The 18,049-nt window shown below is 42.9% G+C and overlaps 2 protein-coding genes across 14 annotated transcripts in view; one reads left to right on the top strand and one right to left on the bottom strand.

Moving 5' to 3' along the window:
* The window catches only part of SHLD2 (shieldin complex subunit 2), a 114,977-nt gene extending 99,868 nt beyond the window's left edge, over window positions 1-15,109 (bottom strand). For 10 of the 13 annotated variants that reach the window (XR_014827458.1, XM_084996430.1, XM_021073594.2 and 7 more), the window contains exon 1: window positions 15,050-15,109. The gene's annotated coding sequence lies outside the window, so the exon portion shown is untranslated. Of the gene's footprint in view, window positions 1-14,916 lie in introns of all 13 variants that reach the window. The other 3 variants (XM_084996429.1, XM_084996427.1, XM_084996434.1) reach the window with 1 other exon arrangement.
* A 230-nt stretch (window positions 15,110-15,339) lies between these two features.
* GLUD1 (glutamate dehydrogenase 1) overlaps window positions 15,340-18,049 on the top strand; it is a 36,548-nt gene continuing 33,838 nt past the window's right edge. The window contains 1 exon segment of the mRNA NM_001244501.2: window positions 15,340-15,914. Within this exon segment, the coding sequence (NP_001231430.1) occupies window positions 15,470-15,914 (445 nt within the window). The 5' untranslated portion in view covers window positions 15,340-15,469.

The raw sequence follows: 18,049 nt of genomic DNA, 5'->3' as shown, positions 1-18,049 counted from the left end.
CTTCCATTTAGAATTTTTTCTAAGCAGTATGTGTCAGGATCTTCAGAAATGCTTATACCTTTGGATCAAACAAATGAATTTCCAACAATCTATATTATGGAAATTAATAAGAATACAAGATAAAACCATATATAAATATACATACTGCAACATCTTTAACATTCTGGAAAACTAAAAATACCAAGAAAGTCTAAGAGTTCCCATTGTGGCTCAGCAGGTCATGGCCCTATCTAGGACCCATGAGGATGCAGGTTCAATCCGTGGCCTCGCTCAGTGGGTTAAGGATCTGGTGTTGCCATGAGCTGTGGAATAGGCCACAGATGCATCTCAGATCTGGCATTGCTGTGGTTGTGGTGTAGGCCAGCATCTGTAGCTCTGATTCGACCCCTATCCTGGGAACTTCCATATGCCGCAGGTATGGCCCTAAAAAGTAAAAAAAAAAAAAAAAGAAAAAAGAAAGAAAAAAGAAAAAGAAAAAGTAAAAGAAAAAAGTCTAATTTTAGGGGAAGGATTAAACAAAGAGTGGTACATTAGTTGCATTACACAGTCATTGCAAGTTATATCTTAAAGGTCATGAATAATGCTATGTGAAAAAGAAAGTTACTAATTTATTTTTAAAGTATAAGCATAATTTTCTAAAACAAGCCAACAAAATACCAAGTAATCAAAATTTAAGACAAAAAGGAAATCTACAAATACATCGAAATGTCCACTGTGGTTGATTTGAGCCATAACTGACCCTTCTTCCTATTTCTCTATATTTTCCAAGTTTTCTTTCTTAATTTATTTATTCTTGGCTACAACCACAGCATGCAAGAGTTCCCAGTACAGTGACTGAACCCAAGCCACAGCAGTAACAATGCCAGATCCTTAACTGCTAGACCACCAGGGAACGCCCCAAGTTTTTTCCCCCAAATTTTCTTTATCAAGTACGTCGATTTTGCTTAACTCTTTCTTGATACCGCTTGCCTTGGGCTAAATTTCTACTAGATGGCAATAGAAATATGGAAGCAAACTGGCCTAGTGGTCAAAGATGGGAAAAGTACAAAATGTGATTTCTTTCAAAGGTTATCTATTAGTTTGTGAGAGGCAGAGATGGTTAAACATACAATGAAGTCATATTTCCTGCTAGCAAAATTGTTCTTCGTTTGTATAGTGAAATCACACACATCAATATTTCTTAGTGTTCTGCAAAAACACCTTGCATCATGATTTATAAGTATTCTGTGACCTGAAGAAATCTGGAAGCACATAATAAATATGCCAAAGATTAATGCAGTGTAACCTATGGTATTAAGACCTTTTGGGAAGAGTTCCCACTGTGGCTTTTCGGTTATGAACCCAACTAATATGCATGAGGATGGGGATGAAACCAACTAGTAACCATAAGGATCCCTGGCCTCCCTCAGTGGGTTAAGGATCCTCATTGCCATGAGCTGTGCTATAGGTCGCAAATATGGCTTGGATTCCATGTTACCTTGGCTGCAGTACAGGCCAGCAGCTGCAGCTCCAATTTGACTCCTAGCCTGGGAACTTCCACGTGCTGCAGGTGTGGCCCTAAAAAAAAGGAAAAAAGAAATAAATAAAAAGACATTTTGGGAGAGGTAAAATTCTTATTTAGAGCATTATTTTCCAACTTTATGAATTTTTATATGTTTTCTCTAATTTCAAAAATAGCCTTTTTAAATATAGCATTTCGAGTTATACTTTATAACTTAAATATGGCTTAAATATTGCTCCAATATTACTAAATTTATATGCCTTGAAGGAGATCATGAACTATTCATTTTACTATTCCGTCCTATTGTGACTCAGAAATTTTTACACTCTCCCTCAACTGGGTTTGAGCTGTGCAAAGGACTGATGACCTAATGATTTTATCACCCCAGTTTGGACTCAGGGTTATCTCTGTCCATCTATCTACCCCTTAGGGACAAGTTTGTCAAGGCCAAAAGATCAAGTGAGCACCAACTACTTCCACCCTTTGCCTTCCTCCTTCCCAGGACTAAGCCTTGCCGCAAAAGAAAACAGTCCCATGCTAGGGTTCTTTATGACATGCTGAGCAAAGGTGACAGATGCTAAACATTGGCAAGGATCTGAAAACAATGAAGTCATTTAGTTTAATGCAGAACCCAGAATCTCAGTCTCTCAGCATCAATGCCTTTCCCTACAAAATTAGCCTAAAATTTGAAATTAGCAAAGACCACCATGTTCTTACAATCGCCCAAAGTGTAAGCCCTTCCAATTAATTCCTTTCCTGCTCCACTCTGATCTCATTTCTGCTCTGTACTCTCCCTCTCCTCTACCATCACACATCCTGCAATAACTATACTTCCTGCTAATTCTTCACACTGTTCCATTGCAAACAAATACCCTAAACCTCAACCAATTTAAATAAATGTCAACAGTCTTATTCTCTAATTAGGGCGGGAGCTATCACCTCTCCCACTCAGCAAATACAAGGCATGGAAGTCATTCCTAGTTCACCATCACAGTTCTTAACCCTCAAATAAAGGTACTTTTGAGGATTTGGTCATCTGTTGTTACCTCTCTCTCCTTGTCATTCACTGGCTTCTTGGTCACTCTCCCACATTTACCAAAGGGCTTTGGAACCTGGTTCAGAATCTTTCCACCCCTGATTCTGCTACCTTTCTGAGCAACTCAGGTCCTACATAGCTGACTCTCATAAAATTTCTAGCTTAACAGTTCCCTTATTTGCTCAACTCCAAGAACCTTTACTTTCTCCCCATTTTAGAAACCCGTTCCATAGCCAGATCTTGCATTTATTCATAACAAGCAACTGCTCCTTCTATTTAATCTTATATTCCAATACCCAATCTCAATCACTTCATATCCTAGCAGCTCCTTTTGGGCTTCATTTGTTCCCTCTTCAGCCTAGATTCAATGGCCCACCACTTCAAATGCTCTCAGTACCAGAAGTTCTTGCCTCCTTATCCTCCCATACCACACCGGCCCATAAAACTCAGCATAAAATCACTCCAACTGTTCAACTTGCCAGGTCAGACCTTCAGGCTGTTGAGGCCTGAGAAAGGGTACAGGGGAAATCATTATACGACTATATATACCAGAGCCATGAAAAATGCATTATTATAATTCTGCTAACCCATTCGGTTAGCCCTCTTATTTCTTTCAATGGCCTTCTCGAAATTCTCACTTTCTCCTCGAACTCTACCCTAAAATCACCATCACCTTCCCCATTAATCTCAGCTAATGAGGTGATACCTCCACTTCAGTGATAAAAATTCATCAAGTGTGCTGAAGCCTCAAATTCCTCACTAACACCCAAACACTTTTCTCTATCTCCACCATCTTTACTCTTTATTCCTACTTCAATAGAAACCATATTCCTATTCCTACTCAAATCCAGTATTTTCACTGTTACCTCCACAATATTCAATCTCACAACACTGTATTTTCAACCTATTCCCTCCTCCTAACTTTTTCCATTTAGCATATAAACATACAGAACTTCCTCTCATCTTGATAGAACATACCCCCCGCCTACTATCTTCTATCTCTACAAGCTTGTTTGTTTGTTTGTCTTTTTGCCATTTTTGGGCCGCTCCCGCGGCATACGGAGGTTCCTAGGCTAGGGGTCGAATTGGAGCTGTAGCCACGGGCCTACACCAGAGCCACAGCAACGCAGGATCCAAGCCGCGTCTGCGACCTACGCCACAGCTCATGGCAACGCCAGATCGTTAACGCACTGAGCAAGGGCAGGGATCAAACCACAACCTCATGGTTCCTAGTCAGATTCGTTAACCACTGCACCACGACAGGAACTCCTCTACAAGCTTTTTGAAAAGAATGTCTGCACTTCCTGCTTCCACTCTCTCAGAACTACGCACTCTTCAATTCTTAGCAACCTGGCAGTTATCTCTACCCCAGAGATGCCCCTAAAACTATTATACACAAGATGATCAATCAGTGACTTGTCACTCTGTCCTTACAGTAGTTGACCCATTCTCTGCATTTGACACTGCTGATCATTCTTGTCTTAAAACTTTTCAGTCTTCATTTAACAACATTTAATGAAAACCTACTTTATGGGAAGAACTGGGAATAGTGATGAACATGATAGTCTTAGCCCTCAAGAAACAAAATCAAGGCATTTCCTGGTAGCCTTGCAGTTAAAGGATCCAGCATGGGTTTGATTGCTGGCCCAGGAACTTCTGCATGCCACATGCGCAGTCAAGAAAAAAAAAAAAAGAAAAAGAAACTTAAAATCAAGTTGGGGAAGCCTCTGTGAAAATTCCTATCTCTTTTCAACCCCTCAGATCATCACTTCCATTCTCTACTCAGCCATACCCCCCCAGGGTTCCCCTTTGCTCTTCTCATATCCATCCCAGGATTACCATATTTACATAACCTATTCACTGATAATTACAAAATTTATTTCTCCAGCTAAGAATTCTATCCTGAGTTCTAGACTCATTTACTCTCTATGAAAAATATTAGTACTTGGATGTTTATCTTGATGGTATCCTTTGATACACAAAAGTTTTCAATTTTCATGAAGTCCAATTTCTCTAAGTTTTCTTTGGCTATTTGTGCTTTAGATGTCATATTTAAGAAACTGATGTCTGGAGTTCCTGTTGCGGTGCAGCGGAAATGAATCTGTCTAGGATCCATGAGGATGCAGGTTCAATCCCTGGCCTTGCTCAGTGGACTAAGGACCCTGCGTTGCTGTGAGCTGTGGTGTAGGTCACAGATGTGGCTCAGATCTGGCGTTGCTGTGGCTGTGGTATAGACCGGCGGCTACAGCTCCGATTGGACCCCTAGCCTGAGAACCTCCATGTGCTGTGGGTGTGGCCCTAAAAAGCAAAAAAAAAAAAAAAAGGCAAAAAAAACTGTTGTCTAATCTAAGATTATAAGCATTTACACCTACATTTTTCTTTTTTGTTATTATTGTTTTTGTCTTTTTTGGGGGCAGGGGCTGCACCTGAGGCATAAGGACTTTCCCAGGCTAGGGGTTGAATCAGAGCTACTGCTGCTAGCCTATGCCACAGCCACAGCAACACCAGATGGGAGATACATCTGTGACCTACACCACAGACCTACATCCAGCAGTGCTGAATCCTTAACCCACTGAGCAGGGTCAGAGATTGAATCTGCATCCTCATGGATACTGGTCGGGTTCTCTACCACTGAGCCACAGGGGAACTCCTACACTTAATTTTCCTAAGAGTTTTACAGTTGCACCTCTTATATTTAGGTCTTTAATCTATTGAAACCATATTCTTGAAAGCTAATAATTTCAATGGCAGTATCTAAAGGCTTAAGAGTAAAATTCTAAACTCCAAACTAAGAGTTAAATTCCAAAACCATGGCTTTAAATATCACATCCCAAGGCAAGAAAACTTTGCTGGCAGGGTTTACACTGTAAACTACAGCATAGAGGAAGTAGCAGGTGGTGACGTAAGTATAATTCTCCCACAACAACTTAGAGGATATAAAAACCTGGGGGAGGAGCACCAAGGGAAAGAGTAATTAGCAGATAGCTTAGACACAAGTTCCAAATACTTACCTCCTCTCCCATCTGGGGCTAAGTCTTAGGGTGAGGAAGGATGAGAAAGATCTTCAGTATGTTTTTGGCAAAAGGACCCAGAATAGAAAATAATTATGTTTCCCATTCCTAAAGTTATGGTCCAGGGAACTTCAAACCTTTTAGCAAAACTTGCAAGAGTCAATGGCATACCCAGATCACATTCCTGGAAAGCTACCTCAGGGTCCCAAGTATGCTGGAGTGATATAGAAATCATTCAGGAGTTTGCCTTTGGGCAGGGACCCAAAAAGGTCTGAGATTAAAAAGGACCCAGCACAGACAGACTTGTTAACCAGAGGCCATGGAAGCAATAGGAACACGAGCTTCAGATGCAGCAGAGCAGACCAGGGCCATGCAGGGTACAACTGAGCAGTGGCCAAGGGCAGAGGATGGCACAAAGATGAGATGTCCCTTCCTCAATGCCAGAAAATACTGTAGGATTTCTCTACCAATACTTTCCAGCATAGGGAAAACAAACAAAAAAAACAAACCAAAAAACCCAGCTATGTGGAAAAACTGAATATTTATCCAAAGGACTAATTATTTACTCAAGGGTCTGAGTTAACCTGGAATTGACTAAGTTAAACCAGAGTCAACCGACTTTATCCTAAATTGGCAAGACTGTTTTCCACTACCCAGCAGAAATAAGAAATTCCAGAGCTAAGGAAACTTTAGTTATACAGAACAAATGAAAGTTACATAATTGCACATTCAAATTTGCAGTTTGCAAAATTTACCCTTGCTATACTTCTGAGTTTATCACTGCACAAATGTAAAATGTAAAGCCCTTGCCTACATGATCCACCTCACCAAAATTACGTACTGTTCTTCACCTGGACAACCAAAACCATACTGGTTTCTGTCCATTCTTAAAACACGTCAAGGTCTTTCCTCCCTCATGGCTTCCCCACATGCTGTTTCCTTCACTTGTCCCGTAGCTCTTTACATAGGTTCCTCCAAATCAGCCTTTAGTTTCAACGTAAATGTTTCCTCCTTGAAGAGGCCTCTCCGACTACCCTATATAAAGGATCACAGCACCCTATTCCTTCCTATCTAGCATTCCTTGCAATCTAACCTCCCAAACTCTGTCCTTGCCTGTCTTGTTCACCCCAGGATCTAGCCAATAATAGGTGTTCAGTATATAGTTAGACATGAATGAAAGAATCAAAGTAAATTTGAAAGACAAAATACACTTTAAAACCTTCTAATAAATGTAAGTATTAAGGCGATTAATACTCCCCCACAGCCCACCTCTACACACATACATACACTCCAGTCACAGTGAACCATGATGTAGCTCCTGAATACAAACTATTTTGATCGTTTAATAAAAGAAAACATTTGGCCAGTTTTCTGTTTTTTCTTTTTTTTTTTTTTTTGCTTTTTAGAGCCACACCTGCGGCATATGGAAGTTCCCAGGTTGGGGGTCAAATCGGAGCTGCAGCTGCTGGCCTACACTACAGCTTACAACAACAATAGCTCCTTCACCCATTAAGCGAGGCCAGGGACCGCATTCCCATGGATACTAGTCGGGTTCTTAACCCACTGAGCTACAATGGGAACTCCCTGGGCCACATTTAAAAGGAGGGACAGGGGAGTTCCCGTCGTGGCACAGCAGAAACAAATCTGACTAGTAACCATGAGAATGCAGGTTCAATCTCTGGCCTCGATCACTGGGTTAAGGATCTGGCGTTGCCATGAGCAGTGGTGTAGGTGGCAGACACAGCTTGGTTCTGGCGTTGCTGTGGCTGTGGTGTAGGCTGGCAGCTATGGCTCCAATTTGACCCCTAGCCTAGGAACTTCCATATGCCTTGGGTATGGCCCTAAAAAGACAAAAATAAATAAATAAATAAAAGAAGGGACAGGGATATTATTAAGATACATACAGATGAGAAATAAAATTAAAATTGGAAAGCCATTTTTCTGACCAAGTCACATCACAGGTTTCTGGCCAAAAGGCAGCTACTGCTCAAAGGCACCTTCCAAAAAGGGATTCAGTCACCCGTAGCCTGAGGAACAGGGGATGAAAGTCACATGACCACCTAAAAAGACTAAAGACAGAGCAGTGACTGTGATTAAGATCAACAGTACAACAATATAGGTGACTTGGCAAAAAAGATGTTGATCAATTTGGCTAAAATGATCAAAAATAAATATACCTGTACTGACATTAAATTCTTAGTTTTGATAAATGTATGTCATTACTATATGACATTTATGGGAGGGAAAGATGGGCAAAGGGAACCCTTATAGTATATTTGAAATTCTTCTGTAAATCTAAAGTTATTTTGAAAGAAAAATCATTTCAAGAAAAATTATTTCAAAGTTAAAAGAGTCAATTTGCAAAAGTGGAAAAAATTGAAAATATCTAGTCATTTTTTTTTAATTTATTTCTTTTTTTTTTTTTTTTGGTCTTATTAGGGCTGCACCCTTGGCATATGGAAGTTCCCAGGCTAGGGATCTAATTGGAGCTGCAGCCGCCAGCCTACACCACAGTCAGAGCAACACCAGATCCAAGCCGCATCTGCGACATACAGCTCATGGCAATGCTGGATCCTTAACCCACTGAGTGGGGCCAGGGATCAAACCCTCATCTTCATGGATACTAGTTGTGTTTGTTACTGCTGAGCCATGACGGGAACGCCTCTTTTTTTTTTAAGGGCCACACCTGCAGACTATGGACGTTCCCAGGCCAGCGGTTGAATCAGAGCTGCAGCTGCTGGCCTACAATACAGCCACAGAACACCAGATCCGAGCCCTGTCTGCAATCTATGCTGCAGCTCACAGCAACGCTGGATCCTTAACCCACTGAACGGGGAAGAAATCAAACCCACATGCTCATGGATACTAGTTGGATTCTTAACCTGCTAGGCTACAATAGGAACTCCTGTTTTTGTTTTTGTTTTTAACTACAGGTTTCCCACACCATCTTAAAGTAGAGTGTTCCAATGAAAGCTTTCATAAGCCGGACATGGTATAAAGCAGAAAAGCAATTATCTTAGAAAACATCTAGCTAATGGATGCACAAAATAAAGATAAAGGACAGGAACAGTTTAAAGGTATGGTCACTTGGAGTTTCCACTGTGGCACAGAGGAAACGAATCTGATTAGTACCCATGAGGATATGGGTTCAATCCCTGGCCTCACTCAGTGGGTTGGGGATCCAACATTGCTGTGATCTGTGGTGGAGATTGCAGACGTAGCTTGGATCCCACATTGCTGTGGCTATGGTATAGGCCGGCAGCTGTAGCTCTGATTTGACCCCTAGCCCAGGAACTTCCATATGCAGCAGGTGCAGCCCTAAAAAAAAGCAAAAAAAAAAAAAAAAAAAAAAAAAAAAAAAGCTATGGCCAATTGATGCTGAGATGCTCAGGGTCTTCATTACCTCTAACAGCGTGGCTCCCTTCAAAACAAACACTGAATGCTATTTTTGCCTTTTCTCATAAAAGCAAAAATCCTCTTCAGATTTATTTTTTATTAAAAACAGGTACAATGTAGGCGAAGTGGTATAAAGCCAACTATGCAAAAAAGCAAGGGACACATGCAACGTCATATACTTAACCCACTGAGCGAGGCCAGGGATCAAACCTGCATCCTCATGGATACTAGTTGGGTTCATTATTGCTGAGCCATGACAGGAATTCCTGTGTTGTATTTTTTTAAAGCACAAAGAATATGAAAGTACAGAATATAGTCAGTCTATAATTCATTAGCATAGACTTAAAAAAATATACCAGATAATTATTGTTCCTTTTTATATCCGACCTAGAAAAAACACATGAAGGCAAGGATAAATAACTGCTTTAATTTGAATCTTTCACCACAAACTTCCCTCATTCTTGAGGTCTTGATATTTCTGTATTAGCACCTTTTCAAACTTCATTTTTTTGTTTTTAATAGCTGACTGGAATTTTCATTGTGGATGGCTGGCAGATATCAACTTCTAGAATCTAAGATGTAATTCCTTTGTGCCTCGTTGGTTTTAGATGGCCCTGCAAGAATGCAATCATAAAGATTCTACAGTTGATGAGAATACTGTGGAGGACAAAACTGTATAAAGGGCACCTTTATATATCTAGCCCCTGTATCTTCAAAACAATCTTATCTCAAGCTGTGTTTCGACAGTATGTTACTATAAAACAGAGACTAAGAATAAGGCTGTCATTTCCACTCTTAAGACAAAGATAATGAAAACTTCTAATTTCAACATAAAGGCTAGATTAGGAGTTCCCGTCAGGCTCAGTGGAAACGAATCAAACTAGGAATCATGAGGTTTTGGGTTCAATCCCTGGCCTCACTCAGTGGGTTAAGGATCCAGCGTTGCCGTGAGCTGTGTAGGTCGCAGATGTGGCTCAGATCTGGCATTGCTGTGGTTCTGGCATAGGCCGGCAGCTAAAGCTCTGATTAGACCCCTAGCCTAGGAACCTCCATGTGCCACGGGTTCGGCCCTAGAAAAGACAAAATAATAATAATAATAATAATAATAAAGGCTAGATTAGTCACCTTGTTAATTTAAGCCACTTGCCTATGTGTTACACTAATGACAATAAGTTGCTGATGGCAGCTCATCTGAAAATTGGTGAAATCATTTGAGTACTTGATATTTCATTACAATTCCCAGATTGTTTCCAGAACTTGAGGATGAGTTTCTGTTCTATCCTCTTTTTTGATAAGAGTAAACATCACAGCAGGGAGTGACTGCCTTATAAGCTGTAAATGGTAAAAAGCCATTCAAAAAAGGAGGTTTTTTTTGTTTGTTTTTTCGTTTTTGTCTTTTGTCCTTTTAGGGCCACACCCACAGCATATGGAGGTTCCCGGGCTAGGGGTCAAATCAGAGCTGTAGCCGCCAGCCTACGCCAGATCAGAGCCGTGTCTGTGACCTACACCACAGCTCATGGCAACACTGGATCCTTAACCCATCGAGCAAGGCCAGGGATAGAACCTGCAACCTCATGGTTCCTAGTCACATTTGTTTCCTCTGCACCACAAATGCCAGGAGGTATAATCTCAAAATTATCAGCATTATATAAGATGTCAAAGGGAACTAGACTCTGCAGATTTCTAATGTAGAGAGCATGAAAAATAATGATAATTTTCAAAGGGAACTAAAACCTGCAGATTTCTCAATGTAGAGAATATGAAACCTTAAGCATCACAATTCCCAGTGCCATAGTTAAGAATGCTTCATCCTTTTTTTTTTTTTTTTTTTTTTGGAGTTCCTTGGCTAGGGGTCAAATGAGAGCTGCCGGCCTACACCACAGTCACAGCAATGCCAAATCTGGGCTGCATCTGCAACCTACACTGCAGTTTATGGCAATATAGGATCCTTCACCCACTGAGAGAGGCCAGGGATTGAACTCGCATCCTCATGGATACTATGTCGGGTTCTTAACCCACTGAGCCACAACAGGAACTTCTATTTCACTCTTCATAAACTGCACTTGTATCCTAGGAAAATACATTACCATAATAAGATAGCAAAGAGAGGGTCAGTTATTTTCAATGGCAAATATTACAAACACCGTTGGCTGCCAATTTAACAATTATTCCTTCCAAAACTTTCTTGCTTGCTGGCACAGCCTGGGTATACTTCAGAAGTTAAGAGTGCCAGAAATTCTTCTTTCTAGTCTCCTTTACAGCAAGAGCAGGGCAAATAAACCATCCGAGCTCTTGGGGTCTAAGAGTTGAAGCTGGTTGGCAGGCCTTTGGAAAAGGTTTTCTTCACCACTAGAGAGCTATGTATGGGAGGAAACTACTGTTCTTCTACATAATACTTGTGTCTGTCTGTGACCTCTGGAACTGCTTTAGCAATCTTATAACCATGAGGAAAGATATCACCAACTTGCTGAAAATAACAGAGAAAAGCCTTGGGTCCCTGAAGCACTGAATCACTAAGCCCTATACCTGCCTTACCTACAGACTTCTTATTAGATAATAATTATCAGTTGGTTTATGACTTTAGTTTAAACCGTCTTTATTTGGATATCGTTACTTGAGGGCCAGAGCGTCCTAACTAATTAAGCTAGCAAATATCTGTTCATTCCTTGCTATCCACATCAGGATGTTAGACTGCTGCTCCTTAGCTGACTCCAGCCCTTACTGTTACCCCAAAACTGGGTTCCCCTCTTGGTGGGTATTGAGCCAGTATACACAATCACACCAAAGACTGGGAGAAGGAAGGATTTATTATTACCTACAGCAAGTAAAAAGAATACCAGGGATCTTTCCCAAAGCCATGTCTCCCCAACAGCAAAAATGGGTAAGTTTTAAGCTAAGGGTACATGCATATTCACAGAGGGGCCTGAGCAGAGGGGAACTCAGCATAGAACTGGGACAAAGGTGGACAGAGTCCAGGCTTTAGTTGATTGAAGGCAAGTAGGTCAACATCATCATACCACCCTCCACTTGGGTAGGGGCCTTAGTTCCCTATAGAACTTATAGATATATTAGGTATATCCCTTGAGGAGGAACTAGGAGTCTGATTTATCACTGCATTATTGTTTGACTCTCTCTTCTCCATTCCTGCATTCCTTTATTCCCTTAAGATCACTAATTACTGAGGCTTGTTCAAGGGCAAGCATTGTGGCCAGGCTTAGATCACAAAACGGCTTAGGACAAAATGGCTTCTCTTATGTCAAGAAAGCTATATCTGGTTCTCTTTCTCCAGGGACCCCCCTAATTTATCTGCCCACATTACCAGTGTCTCTACCCTAATCCCTACTGCTTCAGTCATGTTTTTCTTTCCTGCCTTTCACTAAGGAACAAGCTCAGTATAATTATATGTACATTTATACTTCACGATATAATCTATTTTTTCTGCATCTCTCCGTGATGGTCAACAAGAAGGTGCTTTTTTGCTTCTCCAGTATATTTTTCAGTTATGTCTGCTTTTAACACCATCCCAGATATGTTGCAATTTTTAGCTTACACTTGCTTTCTTACTCTTCAAACCCCAATCCCATATCGAAATCACAACTCATCTAAAATTTCTATAAAGAAAATGCTAAAGATAGAATAAAGATTTGCTTTTATACAGGGTCACCCACATAGATCAAGTGGCACTGACTGGTGAGGTATCCTGAATAATAAACAACTGAATGTACTATCTTTCTTTTCCTGAGGAAAACAAAAAACTGAACCTCCAGTTAAAAAAAACCTGAGAAAAGAAAAAGGCAGAGACATAATGAATTACATACAAGTGAGTTCAAAATCCCAGTTTTTCTTTTTTTTTTTTTTTTAGGGCCGCATCTGCAGCACGTGTAAGTTTTCTGGCTAGGGGTCCAATCAGAGCTGCAGCTGTCAGCCTATACCACAGCCACAGCAACATGGAATCTGAGCCACATCTGTGACCTACAGTGCAGCTCATGGCAACGTGGATCCTTAACCCACTGACCAAGGCCAGGGATCAAACGGGCATCCTCATACTAGTTTGTTTCCTTACCAATGAGCCACAACAGGAATTCCCCCCCCCTCCTTTTTTAGAGCACAATTTTAAAATAAAAGATTTTAAAAATTCAAAAATCTACTTGATGGGTTCTTTTAGAGATACTTTTAAGGCATCTATACATAGGAGATTCTCAAATTAAAATAATTTCCGGGAGTTCTCATTGTGGCTCAGCAGTAAATGAACCCAACTAGTATTCATGAGGATGTGGGTCTGATCGCTGGCCTCACTCAGTGGGCTAAGGATCTGGCATTGCCATTAGCTGTAGTGTACGCTGCAGATGTGGCTCAGGCCTGGCATTGCTGTGGCTATGGTGCAGGCTGGCAACTACAGCTTGGATTAGACCCCTACCCTTGGAACTTCCATATGCCATGGGTGTGGCCCAGAAAAAAAAATAATAATAATAATTTCCTTACTTCCTTCCATAGCCTTTCTACCTTCTTGAATTCAGGTGAACAAAACTTGGAAGAAGCAAAGTTAAACATTTATTTTTCTGAAGGCTAAAGTTATCAAGGAGATAAACAAAGGCAATAAAACTAAGCTTTTAAACCACTTTCCTCAAAACATATCTAAGAATTTAATCCGAACGTAATTTAGTGAAGATCCAGGTTCTCACCTCATACTTTACAGAATATTGTGAGAATTAAAACATTCTCCCTGTTGTATAGCAGAGGGAACTGTTATCTAGTCACTTGGGATGGAATATGATGGAGGATAATGTGAGAAAAAGAGTATATACACACACACACACACACACATATACACACACACACATATATATATGTATATATATACACACACACATATATATATATACGACTGGGTCAGTTTGCTGTACAGCAGAAACTGAAAGAACATTGTAAATCAATATAATAGAAAAAATAAAAATCTTAAAACAAATAAACAGTAATACCCCTTGTGGCTCAGTGTAAGGGAATGTGACTAGTATCCATGAGGATGTAGGTTCAATCCCTGGCCTTGCTCAGTGGGTTAAGGATCTGGCACTGCGGTGAGCTGCAGTGTAGGTTGAGAAGGCCACTCTGATTTGGCGTTGCTGTGGCCATCCTGTAGGCCAACAGATACAGCTCCGATTGGACCCCTAGCCTGGGAACCTCCATATGCCACGGGTGTGGCCCTTAAAAAAAAAAAAAGGCAAAAAAAATTCTCATCCATGCTCTAATAAGTGAATAAAGTCAGTATCAGAAGGCAAAGTCGTTTTGCAAGTCAAAAAGATGCCGTTTTTAAAAATCACCAAAGTACAGAGGGGATGCTAAAGCTAGTAATATGGCCTTTGATAGCTTGTCTTACAAACTGAGTCAGTACACTTTTACAAGCAACAAACTTATCCACAGGAGTGTTATAACTTAAGCATAGCTCATCAAGTATAAATTCAAAATCAAACCCTCATATTCTTTAAGTCTACGAATCCTATTCTAGATCATTAATACGTATATTATTGAGGAAGAATTTCTAGTTTTATTGCATTTCTATAGTGTGTTTTCAGACTATTTCAAGAACATATTTCTGAAATAGGGACGCACAGTCAGTAAATTTTAGAAAGACACAACAATGATTTACATGTCTATTTCCTCTCAACCTCATTGAACAGTTGAAAGGGACAAATAAGAAACTTCGAGCGGTGAAAGCCAATGGGTAAGGGATTCCCCAGCCCCCAGGCTTTCTGCTTTCCCCTTCCTGCAAGCCACCTCAAAACTTCCACTCCATTGACAGGAGTTCTTCCCAGTCTCGGCGGATAAAGTCAAGCCCTTAACCCGGCCTCCAACCGCTGCCTCTCCCGGCCGCCGGAAGACAGACGCGGGACGGACTCCCCGCCCGAGGGCGCGCAGGCTGAAAAAAGGGATACCCATGACTCACTCGCCCCGGGCCCACCGCCAGACCACACTACCTTCACCCACGCTCCGTCCCGGAACCAGACTCTTAGCGCCCCCCAGAGGCTGGAAGGTCCCTTCCCCAGCGAGGCCTCCCCTCCCCCGGCAAAAACCCTTCCCCGGCAAGGCCGGGACCACGCACAGACCTACCAGGACACCAGCTCCGGGCAGATCTCAGCAGCCTGCGGGAGCCCTCGCCCCACCCCCACCCCCGCCCCGCGAGCATGCGCGCTAGGCCCGCCCGCGCCTGCGCGCCTCCGAGCGGCCTCGCCGGCACGCGCCGCCGCCGCCGCCGCCGCCGGGGAGGCCGGGCGAGGCCACGGCGGAGGCGGAGGCCCGGCTCCCTGGGCGGCGCGCGCCCCCCGCCCTGCCATTCACAGGCGACGTTGGCCCGCGGCCCCCAAAGTCCGTCCTCCGGGTTAGGCGGCGAGCGGCGGAGGGGAGGGGACAGCCAGGAAGGAAGGAAGCTGCGGCTTAAAAGGGAAGACAGTGCCGGGTCCTTTCTCCCTCCGTCCGTCAGTCCCCGGGCCTGCGAGAGCTTCTCTCCTCCGCGGCCTCCGCCCCGCCGCCATGTACCGCTGCCTAGGTGAAGCGCTGCTGCTGTCCCGCGCCGGGCCCGCCGCCCTGGGCTCGGCGGCGGCAGACTCGGCCGCGCTGCTGGGCCGGACCCGCGGGCAGCCCGCCACCGCCCCGCAGCCGGGTCTCGCGCCGCCCGCCAGGCGACACTATAGCGAGGCGGCGGCCGACCGCGAGGACGACCCCAATTTCTTCAAGATGGTGGAGGGCTTCTTCGATCGCGGCGCCAGCATCGTGGAGGACAAGCTAGTGGAGGACCTCAAGACCCGGGAGAGCGAGGAGCAGAAGCGGAACAGGGTGCGTGGCATCCTGCGGATCATCAAGCCCTGCAACCATGTGCTGAGCCTGTCCTTCCCCATCCGGCGCGACGACGGATCCTGGGAGGTTATCGAGGGCTACCGGGCCCAGCATAGCCAGCACCGTACGCCCTGCAAGGGAGGTGAGCGCTACCCAGCTCCTCGCGCCCTGCCCCGCCTGGCCGCCTGCCTCACCCGCCACGGCTCAGTCCAGCCCGGGCGGGCATTGTCCCCCACCCACGTCCCCCCCGCCCCACCAGCCCGGCCTCGGATGTATCAGGCTCCAGTGGATAGTGAATTTTCCACCCTATCACCACCGTATAGTTACCCCATCTCCTTCCCCCGCTAGCCATCACCCCCGGCTTCTGCATGTTGATGCTGTTTGCAGAAGACACCGTACCGCTCTTTGATCCTAGCGTCTGTGACAAATTGGGTGGGTCTTAACGAAAAGCACTTGTGGAAAAGGGATTGACCGGCCTATCTGATTGTGCCTCTGCTAGATTTTGTGGGCTTCTATGACTCATGCGAATGCAAACCATGAAAGAATTGTTTGCGGATTTTTTCACCCTTCTACAGCAGTGACAGATGACACAGGAACATACAAAATGAATCGCCTTTTACGTTTGAAATCCAGTTTTACTAACTAAATGAATTTATTAATTACATGTTTATTAATTATGCATTTTCCTACCCTGACGGCTTCGGTCTTGCACACACAGAAAAGGTAATACATGAGCAGAGTAACATCTGACAAACACCGGGCGTCCTGACAATAAATCTAAAGGGTTTAGACTGCAGGACGGCCAGCCAGCCAATGGAATGAAATAGCCCGGGGGGTGTGTACTGATCCTAGCTAGTACTAGATTTGAGCTTGAGGAAAAGATAAAGTACTTGAAGGAGCTGAGTCGGTTAAATTTTGATAGTTAACAAATTATCCTGTAGTTTAAAATTTTGAATGTCTGTAGATTTGGCTTCTTCTACAGTTAAGATTGCTTTCTTGAGCAAATAACACCCCCCCCCAAAATTGCACAGTGCATGTTTAAAGTGCTTAAAAAATAACGTGGCAAAACCACTTATTTCTATTTTTTAAATTATGTAGAATAAAGGACCCAGGGAGGTAAAGAATCTTGCTGGAGGTTGCTTGGCTAATAAAGAGGATCTTTGTCAAGACCTTTTGTTTGGGTAAATCTGGTCCGGTGTTCTATTATACCAGCTGACTAAAAGGATGATCTTTAGAAATCTCTCTACCTGAAAAATCTGAGCTCTGCTGGCATTCTTAGTATAGGAACAAAGGTTGCTTCAAACTGCTTAATGATTTACTTTTACAAATTGCTAGTTTTGCATTGGCCCTCCCCACTTCTAGGACTTAGCTTTAGAGCTTAATTACCCTCCAGCTCTCTGTTTTTCTCTCCTAAAACCTACTTTTTGTCATTTTAGGGCCCCAGTCTTTTGGCAAATGGAGGTTCCCAGGCTAGGGCTCGAATCAGAGCTGTAGCTGCAGGCCTATGCCACAACCACAGCAACGTGGGATCCGAGCCACGTCAGCAACCTATATACACACAGCTCATGGTAATGCCAGATCCTTAACCCACTGAGCGAGGCCAGGGATAGAACCCGAGTACTCATGGATACAGGTCAGGTTTGCTAACCTCTGAGCCATGAGGGCAACTCCCTAAAACCAACTTTTGAACCACTTTGATCTCTCTTTCTAGCTCCAGTATTACATAAAACATTCACACTGTCCATTTCCTATGTCACCTTCCTTCTTCCTCCTCACTCCCTTAATCTCTAACCAAGAATGCAAGCTCACCATCCCAAGACAATCAGACAGAATGTTGAAAGAAGAAGCAAAGTTAGCAAATATTAAAGTGTAGTGTTTATTTAGAATGGACATCAAGTTCTTATACTGTCCTTTTGGCAGTATTTTCCAGTCATTTAAAAGATATGCAACTAAATCAGCTTATTTTTCTGCAGAATCTGATTTAGTTCCCTTGATTTTTATATTATGCTGTTCTTTATATGCCAAGCCCTTTCCTATCATTATGAGTCACAATTCCACAAACTCACTAAAGCAACTCAAGATTGCCATAGTTTTTCAGTCCTCTTCCTCTTGTTGCCACAGCAGTTTTATATCAAACTATTAATAAACCTAGCAACAAATTGCATCAGCCATACAAAACACTGTTATTGTAGCACTTGCGCTTGCTAGAGCTATTCTGCTAGAGCGAAAGATACAGTTCTGTTCTGTTTATCCCATTTACAAGAAGGCATGCTACTG

Source organism: Sus scrofa, chromosome 14 (genome assembly GCF_054392235.1).
Source record: "Sus scrofa isolate SSC_HxYL_T2T_F1_AM1 chromosome 14, Sscrofa_HxYL_maternal_Yorkshire_Landrace_v2.0, whole genome shotgun sequence".
Taxonomy (NCBI): domain Eukaryota; kingdom Metazoa; phylum Chordata; class Mammalia; order Artiodactyla; family Suidae; genus Sus; species Sus scrofa.
This window is presented reverse-complemented; position numbering and strand designations above follow the sequence as displayed.